Consider the following 16,215-nt stretch of genomic DNA (forward strand, 5'->3'; position numbering starts at 1 on the left):
AAATTACAACTGCTTGTTGCTGAAATATTCCTAAAATTGTCTATAAACGGTTTTAAGCAAAGGTTTTTACTCCCAGGAGCATTTCCAAACAGCTATGTTTGTCTGTTTTAAGGACAGAAAGTGGAGAAAGCACAGCTTCTCTACATTCAGTACATCTATCTGTTTTCAGCTTTACTGAAATCAGTCCTTGTGGCAACTGGTCAAAGAGGGAAACTGACATCCTCTTCCTTGGCTCATTATAGGGAATCCCAAGGCGTTCCCAGGCCAGAAGGCAAATATAGCCTCTCCAATGCGGTTTGGGTCTGATCCCAGCAGGATGTGCCCTGAATACCTCCAAAGGAAGGTGCCTCGGAGGCATCCTGTTCATATTTCTAAAGGACCTCTACATTGACCATGTATAGCAACTGCAGATGCAGATGATGAAGCTTCTCATCTTATTTCTAAGGCTGACGGTGGCTGGACAGAGGAAACTCATACCGGTTGCTTGTTTCCCTAATTTTGGGACCATTAGTGAGGGTCCAAACAGACCACTTTTTGCTTTTTTTTGTTTGTTCTTTCTTCGTTTCAGGCCCCAATGCCTCAGTCTTCCTCTCAATTCAACTGTCTGTTGTGAACAAGACAGCAAGGTCCTACACTTGATGCAGAGCCTGACCCCAAATCTACACCAGGGGTGCCCAAGTCCAGTCCTCAAGTGCCAACACCCTATAGCTTTTAGATGCATCCCTGCTCCAACACAACCAATTCAAATGGCTTAAGTAGAGGCCTTGTAACTAGCCATTTATTTCATCCAGGTGTTAGAGAAGGAATGCATCAATATGTTACAGAATGGTAGTTCTCGAGGACTGAACTCGGACAACCTTGACCTACCCTAATTACGGTTGAGAATCATGACTAGTGTTTATCGATTGCGTTCTGTAGGAACCACCACACTGCATGTATTAAGTTATTAAGTTTTTCCTCTTTTGCCACACACCGACTATCTGGGTGATTAACAGGTTTCAGCAGCTCTTTGTGGCTACAGAGGAGATAATTCCAATCATTTGAATCAGGAGTTTTGGAACAGACACATTTAAAATATACAGGGCAGTAATCCCAGACGACTGCAATTGAGGAATAATACACTAGACCAGGGCTGTCCAGTCCTCGACAGCTACCACCCTACAATTTTTAGATTCATCCCTTCTCTAACACACCTGGATGAAATTAATGGCTTATTACCAAGCCTCTGCCAACCTGAATTACTGCTAGAGAAGGACTTACGCCAGTTGACTTTGGTATCTTGGAGTATCTATACTTCACTGCTCTTGATCTTGGTTCTTGAGGACTCGACTTTGGTACCCCTGGTTTAGACGTGTCATCCCAGCTGCTTCACATGGTGATTGTGGCTTGAAGATGTCAAAAGAAACACATCATCTGCAAAAAGCCCCCACAGTTGGTCTCAAGATCCTGTCCAGGAGCGCCACAGATGAGATCGGGGATGAGGAGCTTTTCTGGCAGAGCTCAACTTCAGAACAATTTTGTCGTCACAACTGCAGACCAGAACTACATCCACATCCACATGTCTCCAAACAAGACCCCCAGTTCATCACAGGGAACATATGATTTCATTTATCACTACATCCTGAGAAAAAACAACTCATCTGGCAAGATTTCTGGTGTTAAAAGATTTCAAACCTTAGCAGCAGTTTGAGAAAATGTTGTAGAATCAGAATCTGCAACTGAAGTACTTCCCATAGCAGGGTTGCAATGGCTTTTCAGAAAAACTGGTTTTGACTGGCTCCAGAAACAGAAGAAAAAAACAAAACATGACAGATATTGATCAGATTCTATCTGTATCAGAGGCCATACCTCATAATTCATAATTTCAACCAAACCAAACACTTCAGGAACTTTATTTCCTCAAACTATCAGAAGTATTTTTGGCAGCAAAAGCTCGGTAGGTCAAAAAGAAATAAAACGTTCACTGAATGGCATCTGTGAATGAAATATGACACCATGCCATACAGTCTAGTCCTCTTGTCACACTGTTCCAGTGTCTGCATTAGATTTGTCCATCTGCTTCCTTCCTTCATAACATTTGGAATGCATCATGAAAACAGAACTATGAGGCGTCCCTTGCTAAAAGTCATCCCCAATGCTACTGCTGTGCTGCAAACATGAGGACATGCCTCCTGAGAGCAAATGGTTGCAATACGAGTTTAGTGGAATATTAACAAAATTCAAAGTCTTAGAAGTTTGACTTTTTTTGGTCATCAGTTTTACATATTTTTTAGTAGTCTTATTTGTTTGTGTGGATTTCTTTGTAGTACATTGGGAGTCGCTTTTAGGTTAACAAGTGACCGACTGACCTCTGAGATCTTTGCCTTGATGTTTCAATAAAAACCCCCAAAACAAACATGAAATCTATTCGAGTTGTTGTTGGAGTTTGCAGTTCAGCGTTTGGCCATCGGGTGGCGGCAACGAAGAGATGCTGCAGCTCTGGTGATGCTTAGCAAGCTTCGCCTCCACTCTTGCATCTGAAAGCAGGAGAGAAGCAAGGACTTCCTGTGTGATCTCGTTCAGCTGACTACAACCTAGCTTCCTCTCCGGGAGCTTTCTGCTTCTGCAGACCGGGGACGAGGAAGGTTTGTGAGGGTTGCTGCAAAACTCCGAGAGCCGCCCGGGACCTCCGTCCACCAGAAGTAATAGAAGCAACCATAAATGTGGATCGTTCACTGCAGCGGTTCAAGCTTTTCCTGTTTCCCTGCCTCCCAGCGACGGCGCGCGCCTACCTCGGCTCAGCAGCCCTGCCGCAGATAGCCTCGGTGGAGCGGGGCTGATGGCCGTGGAGCTCCTACCGGCCTTCACCATCACCACAGTCACCCGTTTGAGCGACCGGGGGACAATTACGGTCTAGAACTTCGCCTTTCAGTCGGCTGCAGTGCCACAGGAAGCTCGAGGGGGAAGTAGCGGCGGAACGAGGCGCAGCATCGCACCGTGCATGGTGCTGCGGTTTGGGGGCGAGTGGATGCGCAGACGGAGCTGACCCAGAGATGGCTGTTCTAAAACTGGCCGACCAGGTAGGACCCGCTAGCCGCTGTTAGCTTAGCGCAGCTCAGCATCACTGATGCGCCGCCTCGTTAAAATATGATGAACACATCAACTTGCATCGTTTCTCTCTAGAGCATTAACTGTAAGATCTAAACCGGAAGCAGTACGTCTCACTCAAATATAAACTTCACAGTGGACCTTCATGGCATCTGCACAGAAATGAGCAGAGATGTAATGATGTGTTTCCTAATAATGACTTCCTGCTTGTTTCCTTCCACCAACAGCAGGTAGCAAAAGTACCGCGCCTGTAGGAACACATGACATAATCAGCTCTAGTGTTTTCTAGAGGAGCTTCTCTGCAAACATTTCCAGAAAAATCTGCTTTAAGACAGAATCCCGACAGGAACAAAACAAGTCTAGAAGCTCCAGGCCAGTGCGTGACCTTAAAAGTTACTCTAATGAAATTAGAAACAATGTCATTTTCTAAGACTTCAACTTTTAATAAACTTCACAAGAGTCATAATGAAAATCCATAAAATATGAAGAATAAAGAAAAAGACCGGCTAACCGTAGCTAGCCAGTTAGCCTTAGCTAAATTTACGGGACTCATTTTCACCTTTTGCGATTTGAAAAAGGAAAAAATACATTTTACTCCCTATTTTTATTATTAGAAGTATAAAAAAGTAATTCATAACAGAAAAAAATGCCCCCAATTTTTATGCTATCTATACAGAAAAAAACTAACTAAAGCCACAGCACCTGGTTAACAGGGCGCTGGTTTTGTGTTGTTGAGAATTGCAAATTTAGTTTTAATAAATAAATCTATTGTTTAATGTTTGTGGGATTTTGGTGGACTTTCACTTCTGTCAGTGACAAATAACAAAAACAAATTCTATTGAATTAATTTAGTTATAGGACAAATATTAGTTGACCTTTCAGTTCTGCTGTTCAAAGTATCAGACTACATTAAAAACTGATAGAGACACAGTCTCTATCAGGTTTTGAAATAGTTTAAATCTTGCATTAAAATACCATCCATTAATCGAGGAAGTGTTATATTGACATGTCCAAAAATATTTGAAGTTCATCATTCTTCAGAGAAACCAAAGGTCAGACCATGCATTGCTTAGAAAATTGCAAAAAACAAAACAGGAGCTCCGGGACCTCTGCAGGTTCCAGTTAGCATGTTAAGTGTTGAAATTAATGACACTTAAATTAGACTGAACGAGGGGAAAGTGTCTTTTCTTGAAGCAGAAAGTTCCAGAAGTAATTACAGCAACACTAGAGCAAATTCCTTGTGACAGATGAGAGCGGAACAGATTTGTTTGGCCCTGATGTACAACAGCAAGTTTGGTGACAACCAAAGACATCGTATAAGCACACAGTCTTTTATAGAAGCTGTCAAGTATGGTGGTGGATGGTGATACTCTGGGCTTGTTAGCCTGCTGTCCATAAGTCAACTTTTGTCTTAGTATTCCGCAGTCCAGTGTGAAGTCTCCTGACAGCAACCACATCCCCAATGTAATGTAGAATGGTTGAAGAAGAGGTCCAGTTAAAGCCCTGAGGTTAAGTTTCCTCCAAAACAAAATAAGATGTTGCTAAAACAAGACAGAAGACGATTTAAATTCCAACTACCGAGTGGAGGTATCCTAGCTATTGAATCATGGGGTGTACTTATTATTCTTCATTGTTCCATTTTAGCTTTGTTTTTGTTTAACAGTCGATAGCAATGGAGACCATGGTATGCTTTTTAAAAACTATTTTTTTCAGATTTAAATGATTTTACAACCTGATAAAGTTCAAATTGATATATTATGTCTTGATAGATAAAATCCTGGAAGATAAAGAGAGCGTACATTTTTTTACCATTCCTGTATAGTTGTTTATGAACATTTGTTATATTTTAATGAAGGATAGCGACCAGATCATAGCGACTTAAATGTCCAAAGCTTGCTTAAATGTTTATTTATTCATTGTAATAACTTTTTAAAGTTGGTGTCAAATATTTAATGACTTCACCCCACATATTAACCTAAACTTGACTTGGTTATTTTTGTAATACTTTATTCCTGAAGCACTTTTTATTTTAATCAGAGGATCTATTTTCATTGTCGTGGTGCAGTCTTACACCGACTAACCTCGCCATCCAGAGTTAGTCATTGAAAATGATAAAAATGTTCAGTGCAGATCAGTACTGCTGACCTGTTAGATAGGTCACAAAGAAAACTCATGAGCAGCCGAAAGATAAAATGTTTCTCCCAAGGAGACATGCTTTCTCCTCTCAAGCTTTCACTTGTATCGCAATTATACTCATCTGCAGAATTTGATCAATTTCAGGCTTCTTTGGGGTTGATTCTTCATTCTGACAATCTAGATGACCTGAATCATTACAAAATCATTGAAAGAGTTTGGTCTGGGGAGGATTTGTAAAGCCATTTTTAAGGTTGCGTGACTACGGAACCATAATGACAACCAGTATCCACAAATGGAGGAAACATGGAACTCTAAGAGTGTCTGTGACTCATCCGGGGGTCACATTTAAAGCTCTAGCCTCAGAAAAGGTCGGAGTTCAACACTAAGAAGTTGCCCCATCTGTGTGAGCGTTCCAAGATTAAAACCACTGCTGACCCAGTGGAACAGGACGTTCCAAAAAAAGCATCCTGATGATTGCCAAGGCTTCTGTGAAAATATTTAAGGGTTAGATGATGAAAAAGTTGAACTTTTTAGAAGTAGTGTGTCCCGTTGCAGCTGCTGTGGAGCTCACACAGTGTTTCAGAATTAAACCCACTGTCAGCCATTTTGGTGGTGTGATGGTCTGGACCTGAATGACCTGGCGTTATTGTTTCAGAAAATACTGAAGGACAACGCCATCAGGTTCTGACATGGTCTAGTTGAAGTCTGGACTTGAATCTGATTGATTCTTGGGTGTTATCTAAACAGGCTGTTAAGGTATTAAGAAACTTGTGATGCGTCTCAACTATTCTGCAAAAACGATTGGGACAAAATTCCTCCACAGGGAGGGAAGAAGACTCAGTGGTAGTTGTTGAGAGCACCCCCTACTGGAGAAGTCGTTGCTAAGGAAGTCGTTGCAAGGGATGCACCAATTCACTTTTTTCACTTCCGATGTGAATACCGATATCCTAAATTTAGCATAAAATAAATATCAAATCATGATGTCACTCAAAGTACAAAGCACAGAATTAGATTTAATAGCTCCACCCTTTAGAATCAGGCACATCGTCACTGATGTTCGATCTTGAATTTATTTTTAAATATCAGGACAGATCCAGATATTATCATATTGTTGCACCTTTAATCACTACTTTTTCCAGTTGTGGTCATAAAACTAGTTTCTCGATCTGAAAGATTAGCGTCAACAAAAAGAATTGATACTTTTCTCCAGCACTGTAGATTCACACAGAAACGGGAACATCCTCAGTGGCGAAGGTCGTGCGACGCCTCTGTGATCTCCATCACTGAGCAGGGAAATGTTCATCAAACTGAATAAAACATTTGTTCCTCCCTATTCACTTTTTTCTCCAGTAGTTCTGACCGAGAAAGCTGACATTGTTAGATGATGCAGTCATTGTCTCTGTTGTCTGATGCCGTGGCTTTAAAGTGGGCTCATGGTGCTGAGCACAGAATGCCATCCTACAGGTTCAGGTCTCTGAGCCTGTTTGGGAACTTTGCAGAGTGGCGTTTGCAGCTGCTCTACGGTGGACATGTCTCAGTAGAAACTGATTTGGTGCTCATATCAGATGTGTTGTCAAGGAAGGAAGAGCTGCTTTTTTTTCAGTTTGTCTGTGTGTGTGTGTGTGTGTGTGTGTGTAACCCAGAACTGTAGGACTTCCTGTTATTTTCAGACAACAAGCTGATGATGACTGATAACTGGATGCCTTCACTCAGCACTCAGCTAAAACCTACAAGCCTGTGTACTTTTCTTCATCTTCCCTTAACTCTCTGTGCCCTTCAGAACAGAACTCTCCTCCAGGCTGAATGAAACTGAAATTCTGGATGTTCTGACTAGGAATGCATGATATACCGGTGCCAGCCTCTTTTTTTTTAACGTATCAGTATCGACCCGATGAATAAAACTTGGCCGATATTAGCAACCGATATTTATTTCCATATTCCACCGTAAAATTTCAGTAAAATAAAATCAGATTTCACTCTAAATAATAATAATGATAATTATTATTATAAAACATTGAAAAAAAAAACCCATCCATTTTCAAAATGTTGTACATTTTGTACATGTTGATAAATGTATATAATGTCGGTAAATATAAGTTATTGTCCAAAACAGCAATGTTAAAATTGGATATCAAAATCGGCCCAAATTTTCATATCGGTGGATCCCTGGTTCTGACCCATGTGGGAGTTTAGATGTGCTTATTTATTTATATGGTTACTCTTTGTTTTCCTTCATAACATTTATTTATTCATTCATTCATTCAGAATTTTGAACCTGTAAAAAGTTTACAGGTTCAAAATGATTAGCGTTGTATGATATGTCATGTTCAGGCTACTTGTAATACTTTGATGGAGAAATTTGATAGTAAAAGACAAAGGGTTGCACCGATTGGAGTTTTCTGGCCGAAAAAAGAATGAAATCTGGGCCGATTTAGCGGTGCGCCCTCTAATGGTCAGGAGGACTCTGCAGAAAAATAATTTTTTCCTGTCAGATAAAATAAGCAAATGCTTCATAAATACTTCACAAAATACCCATTGCAACCGATTGGTTAATCAATGGCAGCATCGGTGTTTTTCCTTTCAGTAATAAAGCGTTGTCTGTTTCCAGCCTTTCGATATGCCGAGTCATCGGTATTTAACATAATTTGCAGCTAATTAAAACAGAATGTTCTTTTCATCAAATAATGTGGATTATTTGATGAAAACAGGACATTTCAGCTAATCTGATCGACTCAGAAGTTTTTTGGAGTCCTTTTCTAGTTCAGCCTGTTTTTAATAAGAACTGCCAGGAACAAACAGCCGCTGCATGTTGGAAAAGAATTTCTTATTGTTTTGCTTCGTGATCTGGGTCACATTGAGCCGTCCTTACGGGATAATAACAAATATGTGTGTGTGTGAGAGAGAGAAAGGTTGTGGCAGGGTATGTATGTGAAAGTTTCTGCTGCAACAATGAATTGTTATGTTCGTGACGGCCTGCAGGGAAGATGAACCAGACTCCTGATGTCACTTCCTGTCAGGCCTCTGCTCTCCCTGTCTCTGCTCCATTCTGCTCCTCTTCTTGCTTTAGGTATCAGGCTGGTTGCAGGACAATCTGGGAGCAGTGCTGTCGACGACGCTGTCACCCACCACACCACGTTATGTGAATGCATGCAGAGACAAGAGGGGAGAAACCCAAAGCTGTCAGTGTTTGCCAAATGTAGACAGCTTTTCCCTCAGCTGTGACATTTGAACTGCTTTCCACTCTCTGCGGAGGAGATGGCAACAGAAACTGGATGTGAATTAGGCTAGTTTGTTTTTATTCAGGGTTACAGCTCTGAATTTTTTTGCTCTCTTTTAATTACGACTTCATGCTCTTATGACTTTGTTCTCATTAAAAAAAAAAAAAAAATCTAAGCATGGCCCTGGTGTTCAGCAATAGTTGACCTGAATTCAAAGTCCACATGAAAAGAAGCTGTAAGACGTGCTTGTCAAACATGACGGCTGCCGTCGGCGCACTGACATCACTCTGAACTGTGGAAACCCAAGGAGGGAAATGGTGACAAAAAAAAAAATCAGATTTTCCAAAAATGTAATCTTCAAAAACCAAACATCCAATTAATTGATGAAATTGATTTATCGCCCACCATTAAGTGCAGGATTATATTAAATGAATTAAGACATTTTATAATTTTCTGATAAACATGTTAGTTGCATGGTAAATACGATACCAGTCCAACGGGGGTGGCAGCATCATGCTACGTGCAGACAGAAGAATGTAAAGATAAACTCAGAAGGAGAGGTGTTGAAATGAAACCTGCTTTCAGAGTGGAGAGACCTGAAAGTGGGACACGCCTCTGACTCTGCTGGACTGACCAAAAACAGAAAGAAACAGACAGAGACAACTCAGGAGAGGCTGCACAACATTCCTCCGTCTGTTGTTGTGACCAATCTGCAGGAAGAATGAAACAAACTGAATGCTTATTACTGCCACAGCATTTCATACACGTTGAAGCCATGATTTCAACATGTTTATAGATTCCTTTTTTTTTTTTTAGAAATAAAATCTCAAGATGAAGCAAATTCTTTGAATTCCTAGCTGTGGTGACTGATGTGACCTGATCTCTGGTTTGCTTTAAAGCTGCCGCCGTACGGTCAGGCTCTGGTATGTCCATCAGCAGCGTGATGATCTCACCACCGCACAGTCACTTTCAGGGGGACAAAAAGGGTCAGATGAGGAAGTACCGCTGGCTGTTTGAAGCAGAAGTGAAATGCTGCTCTGCAATCAGTTCCTCTGTGGTGTTTCTGAGAAGGAGAGACTGTGCAACAGGAAGTGAGGCAGCTGGTGGCGGAAATACAACAGGAAGTGAGCCTGAGCTCAGCTTTTAATTGTTTAACAGAGTAGGTTTAATCCCTTTCTGTAGTTGTTTTTTTTTTTTTGAAGGGGGTCAAGATTAAAAATATTTCTATATTAGTAGTTTGTCCTGCATACATAGATGTGATGAACTCATAACAATGCTTATTGGCAATAAAATTTCACATGGTTTTCAACTGTTCTGCTCATTTTTCTTACTTCATACTTACAATTATAAACATGTCAATGAAAATGCATGCTTCAAGCTATCAAACAAGGAGGAGCGGTTCTGAGTATTTTTTTGACAAAACACAAGAATTTAAAATGTCTGTGAAGATGGTGGAAAACGTTTGTTTCAACTGAAGTGGTCCCTTTTAAAAAGTGTCAACCTCTGAGCTAGTGTATTGCATGAAAATGTTTAAATGCTTCACCATGTCAGAACTTTGGCGGTATTGAGGCTAATAGTACCCTGATCACAGTGTTTTTGTCTTTTTCTCCTTTATGGATTAACCTCACATTACTGTCCCCATGAACGCCACAGGGAAGGTGTTGTTGAAAAGGATTCTTCTTGAAAACAAAAGGGGTGTCTGCAAGTTTCAGAAAGTCTAATTGAAGACTATTTTAATAATGCCTGGAATGAAATTTAAGGATAAAAAACTATTCTGGCGTTGTTGGGGGATACTGCTGAATTACACAACCTATGGCTCTCTAAAGCCTTATCTCCCATAGTATTATGCTTCAACTTTTTCTTTTTTTTTCACAGAATGCACCAACCCTTGTATGGGTTGGTAACAGTGGTAAAAAAGAACATGCCTTGTCTACTGGCCATAAATTTGCACTTACCCAGTACAGAAGGAAGTTCGCTATCTAGCAAAGGTAGACTTGCTCGATAGTAAGCAAGTCTAGTGATCTAGACTCGTTAAATCAACCAGTCAGTCAAGTTTTATTTGCATAGCAACAAGGCAGTTCAGTGACATAGCTAGCAAGTCCAGCTATTGAGACCTGCTAGATTCTAGCAAACTAGGAAATCTAACTATCTAGCTATTGGAACTAGTTATTGATAGTAACCAGCAGCTACTCACTACTAGTTATCTGTAGTAAGAAGCTGCTTGTTACCAGGAGACTCAACGGCTTCAAGTTAAAGAACATAATAGGATGTCTGCATGCGCCCCAAACATTTGCCTGTCTTAAAAGTTGTGTGCCAAATATAAACTAACTGGAATATACAAAACTAAATAGCCTTGTATATAATCTGAAGAGCTGTGATTGAGTTGTTTAAGGCTAACAACATTTTTGTTTGTATTTTTAAAACATTTAACGGCCTTATATATAGTTGCATAAATTTAAGACTTTTTTGAGAAAACAGCAGGATGAAAACTTTTTAAAAAAATCTGTTACAAACTGAGTTGCTTTGCCGCAACATTTAACATTCCTAACAACACAGTTGGCCTGCTGGTGTTCCTCAGTCTCCTAAGGAGTGCCGAGAGCCTGCATTTACCTCATGTCTGTGATGTTGAAAAGAAAAATAAGGGCCTTGTAGATGTGAACTCCATGCCGCGCCTTTCACAGAGGCCAGTTCTCTACACAAGCATTTTATTTTTCTGATCTGTATCCGCAATGTGATTTCCACAGAGGTTTGTTTGTTTGGAAGAAGATGGGAAAGGGAATGGGGATATTTTTCCTAAACCGAGTAACTTTCAGTTGTACACGGTGGCGCTTTGCAACACTGGAGGAATGAATTCCTGTTGTAATGTTCAGGAAATATTCCCACGCGCTCTCATCATGTCGCCTCACTTTGACAACGTGCATAAGAGAAATGTTTGTGCTTCAGGTCATGTGACCATTTTTTATTTTTTTCTGTTTTTTCCCTCTCTCTCCCCCGCTCCCTTCCAGCCTCCTCTTATCCAGGCGATCTTCAGCGGAGACCCTGAAGAGATCCGAATGCTAATATACAAATCTGAAGACATCAATGCCCTGGTGAGGACACACAGTGACACGGACGCAGGGGTTCACAGAAAGCTACAAACGCCAGGCTTTTGTGGCATTGAAAAGTGAAACCATATTAAATCATTTCAACATTTTGTGGAAAAGAAAGAAAAGAAAAATAATAGAAAGCTGAAATAACCTGGTAGCAGAAGCCTTAAATGAATAATCTATTAAACTAACTAAATGGTAGGTTTTCTTCTGTACCCAACTAATTTTTGTTGATATTTGCATTCAATAACTAAAGATTAAAAACTTGTCAGGAAGTGTTGCTTATGTTTGGTTACTGAAACATGTCACGCTAACAATAAAACATGGTAGCGGCAGCATCATTGTGAGGTTACTTCAGTTAGAAGTTGTTTTATATCAATGGATGAAGTTACGACCCTTTGCAAATAAATGCCAGTCAATGTTGACCAAAAAAATGGAGATGATGAGCAAATGCATTTCTGAGGATCAAGCATGAATCCAAATCAACAACATAATTGCTTTATAGGCTGAAAATTACAGCCTAGCCAAAGTCCTGTACAACAAGTGACAAAAAAAAAAAAATCTGTGGGCTATGCGTTGAACCGATTGCAGTTTTCTTGGCGATCTGTAAATAGACTGTCCTGCTGATACCAATTTTTTAAAATTATTTTTGGCCTGTAAAGTTGAAAAATATAGTGACAAAGTGTGTAAGTTGGCAACAGTTAATTCATCCTCAATCTGCTAGATTTGGAGCACATTTGTAAGCTTCAGTTATCAGATATCAACTATCAAGATATAAAATTTGACATATTTACCAATAATGACTGAAGTGTTAGATATAAACTTATGCAACTGGGATATTGCGGTATTTAAATTTTTAATGTTTTCTGCAGGTTGAAGGGGCAGCATGATGTGTATTACCAGGCACTAATGTAATGTTAACCTCAGTTTATGCAAAAATGCTTTACATATCAACAATAGCTTTAAAGTCGATTTACTTTATAACAGGTGTGCTCTGTTAGGTGGTAGTTTGTCCTTGAAGGCGGAGCTAAGTTCATCCAGGTGTTTTGGACAGCTGAATGGTTGCCACAGGAGAATGATATTACAACATTAGATAAAGCTAAAAAAAAAGTTGATTTTACGTGACACTGCCTCTTTAAATCAAGTCAAGTTTATTTATAGCAAATTTCAGCAACAAGGCAACAAAGTTCTTTACACCACAAAAATGTAACAGGGCAGTCAGTGAACGTTACATTTTGTCAAATCATCAAAATCATCAATCTGAATCAAATCTGTTCCATTTGCTGCTCATGAAAGGCAGCTCTACAAACAGGTGGGTGTTCAGCCTGGGTTTAAAGGAGCTCAGTGTTTCAGCTGCTTTGTAATTTACAAGGTTCTAAGTCTCAATAAGGTAAAATACATTTTCAAATGCTCTCCGTTTCACATCACAAACTACTGACATTTTACCAATTCTGGGTTCTCTTCCACTTGGTCAAACGGCATAAAGGACTTTCTATGAGATTTGCAGAAAAAAACAAAACGAATAAAAGAAGAAATTACATTTCAAATATGTTAGAAAAAAGACACGTCAGGTTAAAAGTATCTTCATGTAGCTGCTTTCAGGAGCTCCACTTCAGAGTCAGCTTCCAAGGAGATAATCCATCGTCTTCTCGGTCTCTCCCTGCCCCCACTTCCTGAGTCGGGAGGTTAGGGGTCAGCGAGGCCACAGTTCAGAGCGTGTGTTTATTTACATATGCTCTAATTTGGTTATAGATAGACAACACGTGCAGCCGAGCTGCAGCGGATGTGGGTTGGACTTGGGCCGGCTGTCACTTTTCCACTTCAGTTTGTTTCTGTGACAGAATGTCCAGCAGGACGTCCGTCAGCTGAAACTCCTGATCCGTAAGCCCGCCATGTGCAACGGCAGCTCATTCTTGTGGGACCAGAAGCTTTTTTTTTTGTTCCACTTAACACTTTGCTCCATGTAAACTGCTGAAATGGTGTCATAGCAACTGATTTGTTTGGAGCTGGAGGACGAGCAGCGTGTTTCTGTAACCCGCTGGTAAACAGGTCTTTGTCGTGTTTACAGGGACACTTTACTCCTGTTTCGTTATGATGTAGAGATGATTTATGAACCCTGACTTCACGTTTTACCACACTGCATTTGAACAGGAGTTGATTTTTTTTTAAAAAGCAGAGTTTCTGTGATTTTTCATCAGACCCAGTGATGAGTGTTTCGGTTGGTCTGTAAGAGCAGAACTGAAATACGGTTCAGGCTAGACTTTTAAGAGTTTTTTTTTTATTATTAATTGGTAGAGTTTTTTTTAAAACATTCACCTCTGAACTGCAACTTAATGTCACTTGGAATGTGTTTCAGTCAGGGGCGTGTCTGGGTTTTTTACTTACGGAGGCCAGGCAGGGGGACAGACTGTTGAAGGGTGGCACAACGTAACTGCAATAAATGAACTGCAGTCTTAGATTCCAGTGACCAGCAGGACAAAACTTCAATAAAACTATTTATTTACCCAAAATAAAACACATGAATCAGTTTAGCATGTGAAAACTGTGTAGTCGATTTGTTTGTTACGTTGACTATTTTTTCTAGTTACACAATTAGCCTGTTTAGCATAGCATAGCTTAACTATACCGTATGCACTTCTATTTTTAGCACCTCTATGCTAATGCTATTCAACGTATTGAACCCTTTTAGACTACAAATGACAAAGAACTGTTTAATTAGAACCTTTTCTCCTTCATGAGTTTTTGATGCAGTATCTGAAGCTGTTTTTTCTTATTTTTAAACATCACGTATCAATCAATCAATCAATCAAATTTTATCTGTATAGCACATTTCAGCAGCAAGGCATTTCAAACTGCTTTACATCATAACAAACATAGAATCAACAATCAAAACATGACATTCAGTCAAGTGTCATTAAATTCATAATTGATCACTTTCCGAATATAATTCTAAACAGGCAGGTTTTTTGTCGAGACTTAAAGGGACTCAGTGTACATCAACCTACCAGTGGAACTAGAGATGGAAACTAGCCCTTTGGCTGTAATCTCATGCAGCTCATTTATGTGTAAATGTTAATTGATATGTGATGTCCCATTGTCAAAAAGTGAACTTGAAACAGTCAACAGCAACACCCATCAGGTTTTACCCGACCGACGCCGATTTCTGGTTACCTCTTGGTCTGTTACTCTGAATCTGATAATAAATTACAATCTTTTTACTTTCTAAATGAATAGTTAATTACTGAAAATTCATTCAGGGGTATTTTCTGGGTTTTTAGTTTGGAGTCAGACTGTTGAACAGTACCTATGGTAAAAATGAAAGACTTCTCCGTGCTTTGCAAGTGGGAAAACCTGCTGAATCAGCAGTCTATCAAATACTTGTTCTCCCCGCTGCAAGGTACATAAAATTGGTACATATCAGTTATCAGCCATAATGTAAATATTGATATCGGCCCAAGTTTTCAAATTGGTGCATCTAAAAAAACAAACTCCACCAAAAAAACAGAGGTGTAATATTTATTAGCACACAGCAGATTCAGAGGCTTCTAATAGCACAGGTCAGCTGTGCTATTATTGGTAAATATAGTGATGATGATGATGATGATGTTGATATTATCGATTGTGGTTAACCCACATTTTTACCTTCATCACAACGTCCCAACATCCTGTCCTTTAAAAACACACATCAAATATTTGCATGAGGGGCTGTGAAGGTTTATCCAACAGGGTAAAAATATGACTGACATGCACAACTTCCATAATGTGGTACTTGGAACATAATATTCTACCAAACATGACTGCAGTTTGTACAGCTCTGGGCTGGTTATGTGATTAGAAGTGGATTGTTTTCTGCCCAGAGTCCAGCATGATTCTGTTGGTCCAGAGGTCAATCCCTCTGAGGTTTCTCCTGAGCTGAAGGTCGGGGTGCTTGTTTTTCTGGAACCTGCTGCATCTTGACTTGTTGTGGATTTTCCTGCAGGATCCAGAGAAACGCACCCCGCTGCATGCAGCAGCATTCCTGGGAGATGCAGAGATCATCGAGCTCCTCATCCTCTCTGGTGAGAAATCCTCTCTGATCTTCATCTTTCACATTTTTCATCTACTGTTATATGTTGCAAGGGCCTTTTTTCATTTACGATATGAACCTGAAGTTAAAATACTGAAAGAAAACTATTATTATTAAATGATCTCAGAAGCATAAATCCTCTGATAGCTTCTCTGCATCATTCAGTTTAGCTTCTGATGTTCACTTTAAATTGCAAATATTTTCACAATTTTCATATCTGGTAACAGAATTTCTGTGGAAAGTGTTTCTCTAAGTTTGTCCTTTTCTTTCTCTTTCTGAAAACTAGCCTCAGCTTTAATCTAAAATGTGAGACAACATAAAAAGGAAACACAAACTTGTCTGTCCTTAGCTTGGTGGTGTATGTGCCGTCATGGCTGGTGTAGTTTTTGCAGTGTGTTCTTCCATCTGAGAGCCATATTGATGTGTGAAGGTGCAGATCAGCAGCACCGTGTTCAAATGAATGTTTCCATGCTGCAGGGGCCAGAGTCAATGCCAAAGATAACATGTGGCTTACCCCTCTGCATCGCGCCGTGGCATCCCGCAGTGAGGTGAGTGTATACACACACACACACACACACACACACACACACACACACACACACACACACACACACACACACAC

General features: G+C 40.0%; 1 protein-coding gene across 3 annotated transcripts in view; it reads left to right on the plus strand.

Annotated features, from left to right (window-relative positions):
* Positions 1-2,489: 2,489 nt before the first annotated feature.
* ankrd44 (ankyrin repeat domain 44) overlaps positions 2,490-16,215 on the plus strand; it is a 35,916-nt gene continuing 22,190 nt past the window's right edge. For 2 of the 3 annotated variants that reach the window (XM_055059872.1, XM_055059873.1), the window contains exons 1-4: positions 2,510-3,059; positions 11,447-11,530; positions 15,507-15,585; positions 16,071-16,141. In XM_055059872.1, the coding sequence (XP_054915847.1) occupies positions 3,033-3,059; positions 11,447-11,530; positions 15,507-15,585; positions 16,071-16,141 (261 nt within the window). In that variant the 5' untranslated portion in view covers positions 2,510-3,032. Of the gene's footprint in view, positions 3,060-11,446; positions 11,531-15,506; positions 15,586-16,070; positions 16,142-16,215 lie in introns of all 3 variants that reach the window. The other variant, XM_055059871.1, reaches the window with a different exon arrangement.

The sequence above is a fragment of the Poeciliopsis prolifica genome, unplaced genomic scaffold (genome assembly GCF_027474105.1).
Source record: "Poeciliopsis prolifica strain line A6 unplaced genomic scaffold, Auburn_PproV2 SCAFFOLD056, whole genome shotgun sequence".
Taxonomy (NCBI): domain Eukaryota; kingdom Metazoa; phylum Chordata; class Actinopteri; order Cyprinodontiformes; family Poeciliidae; genus Poeciliopsis; species Poeciliopsis prolifica.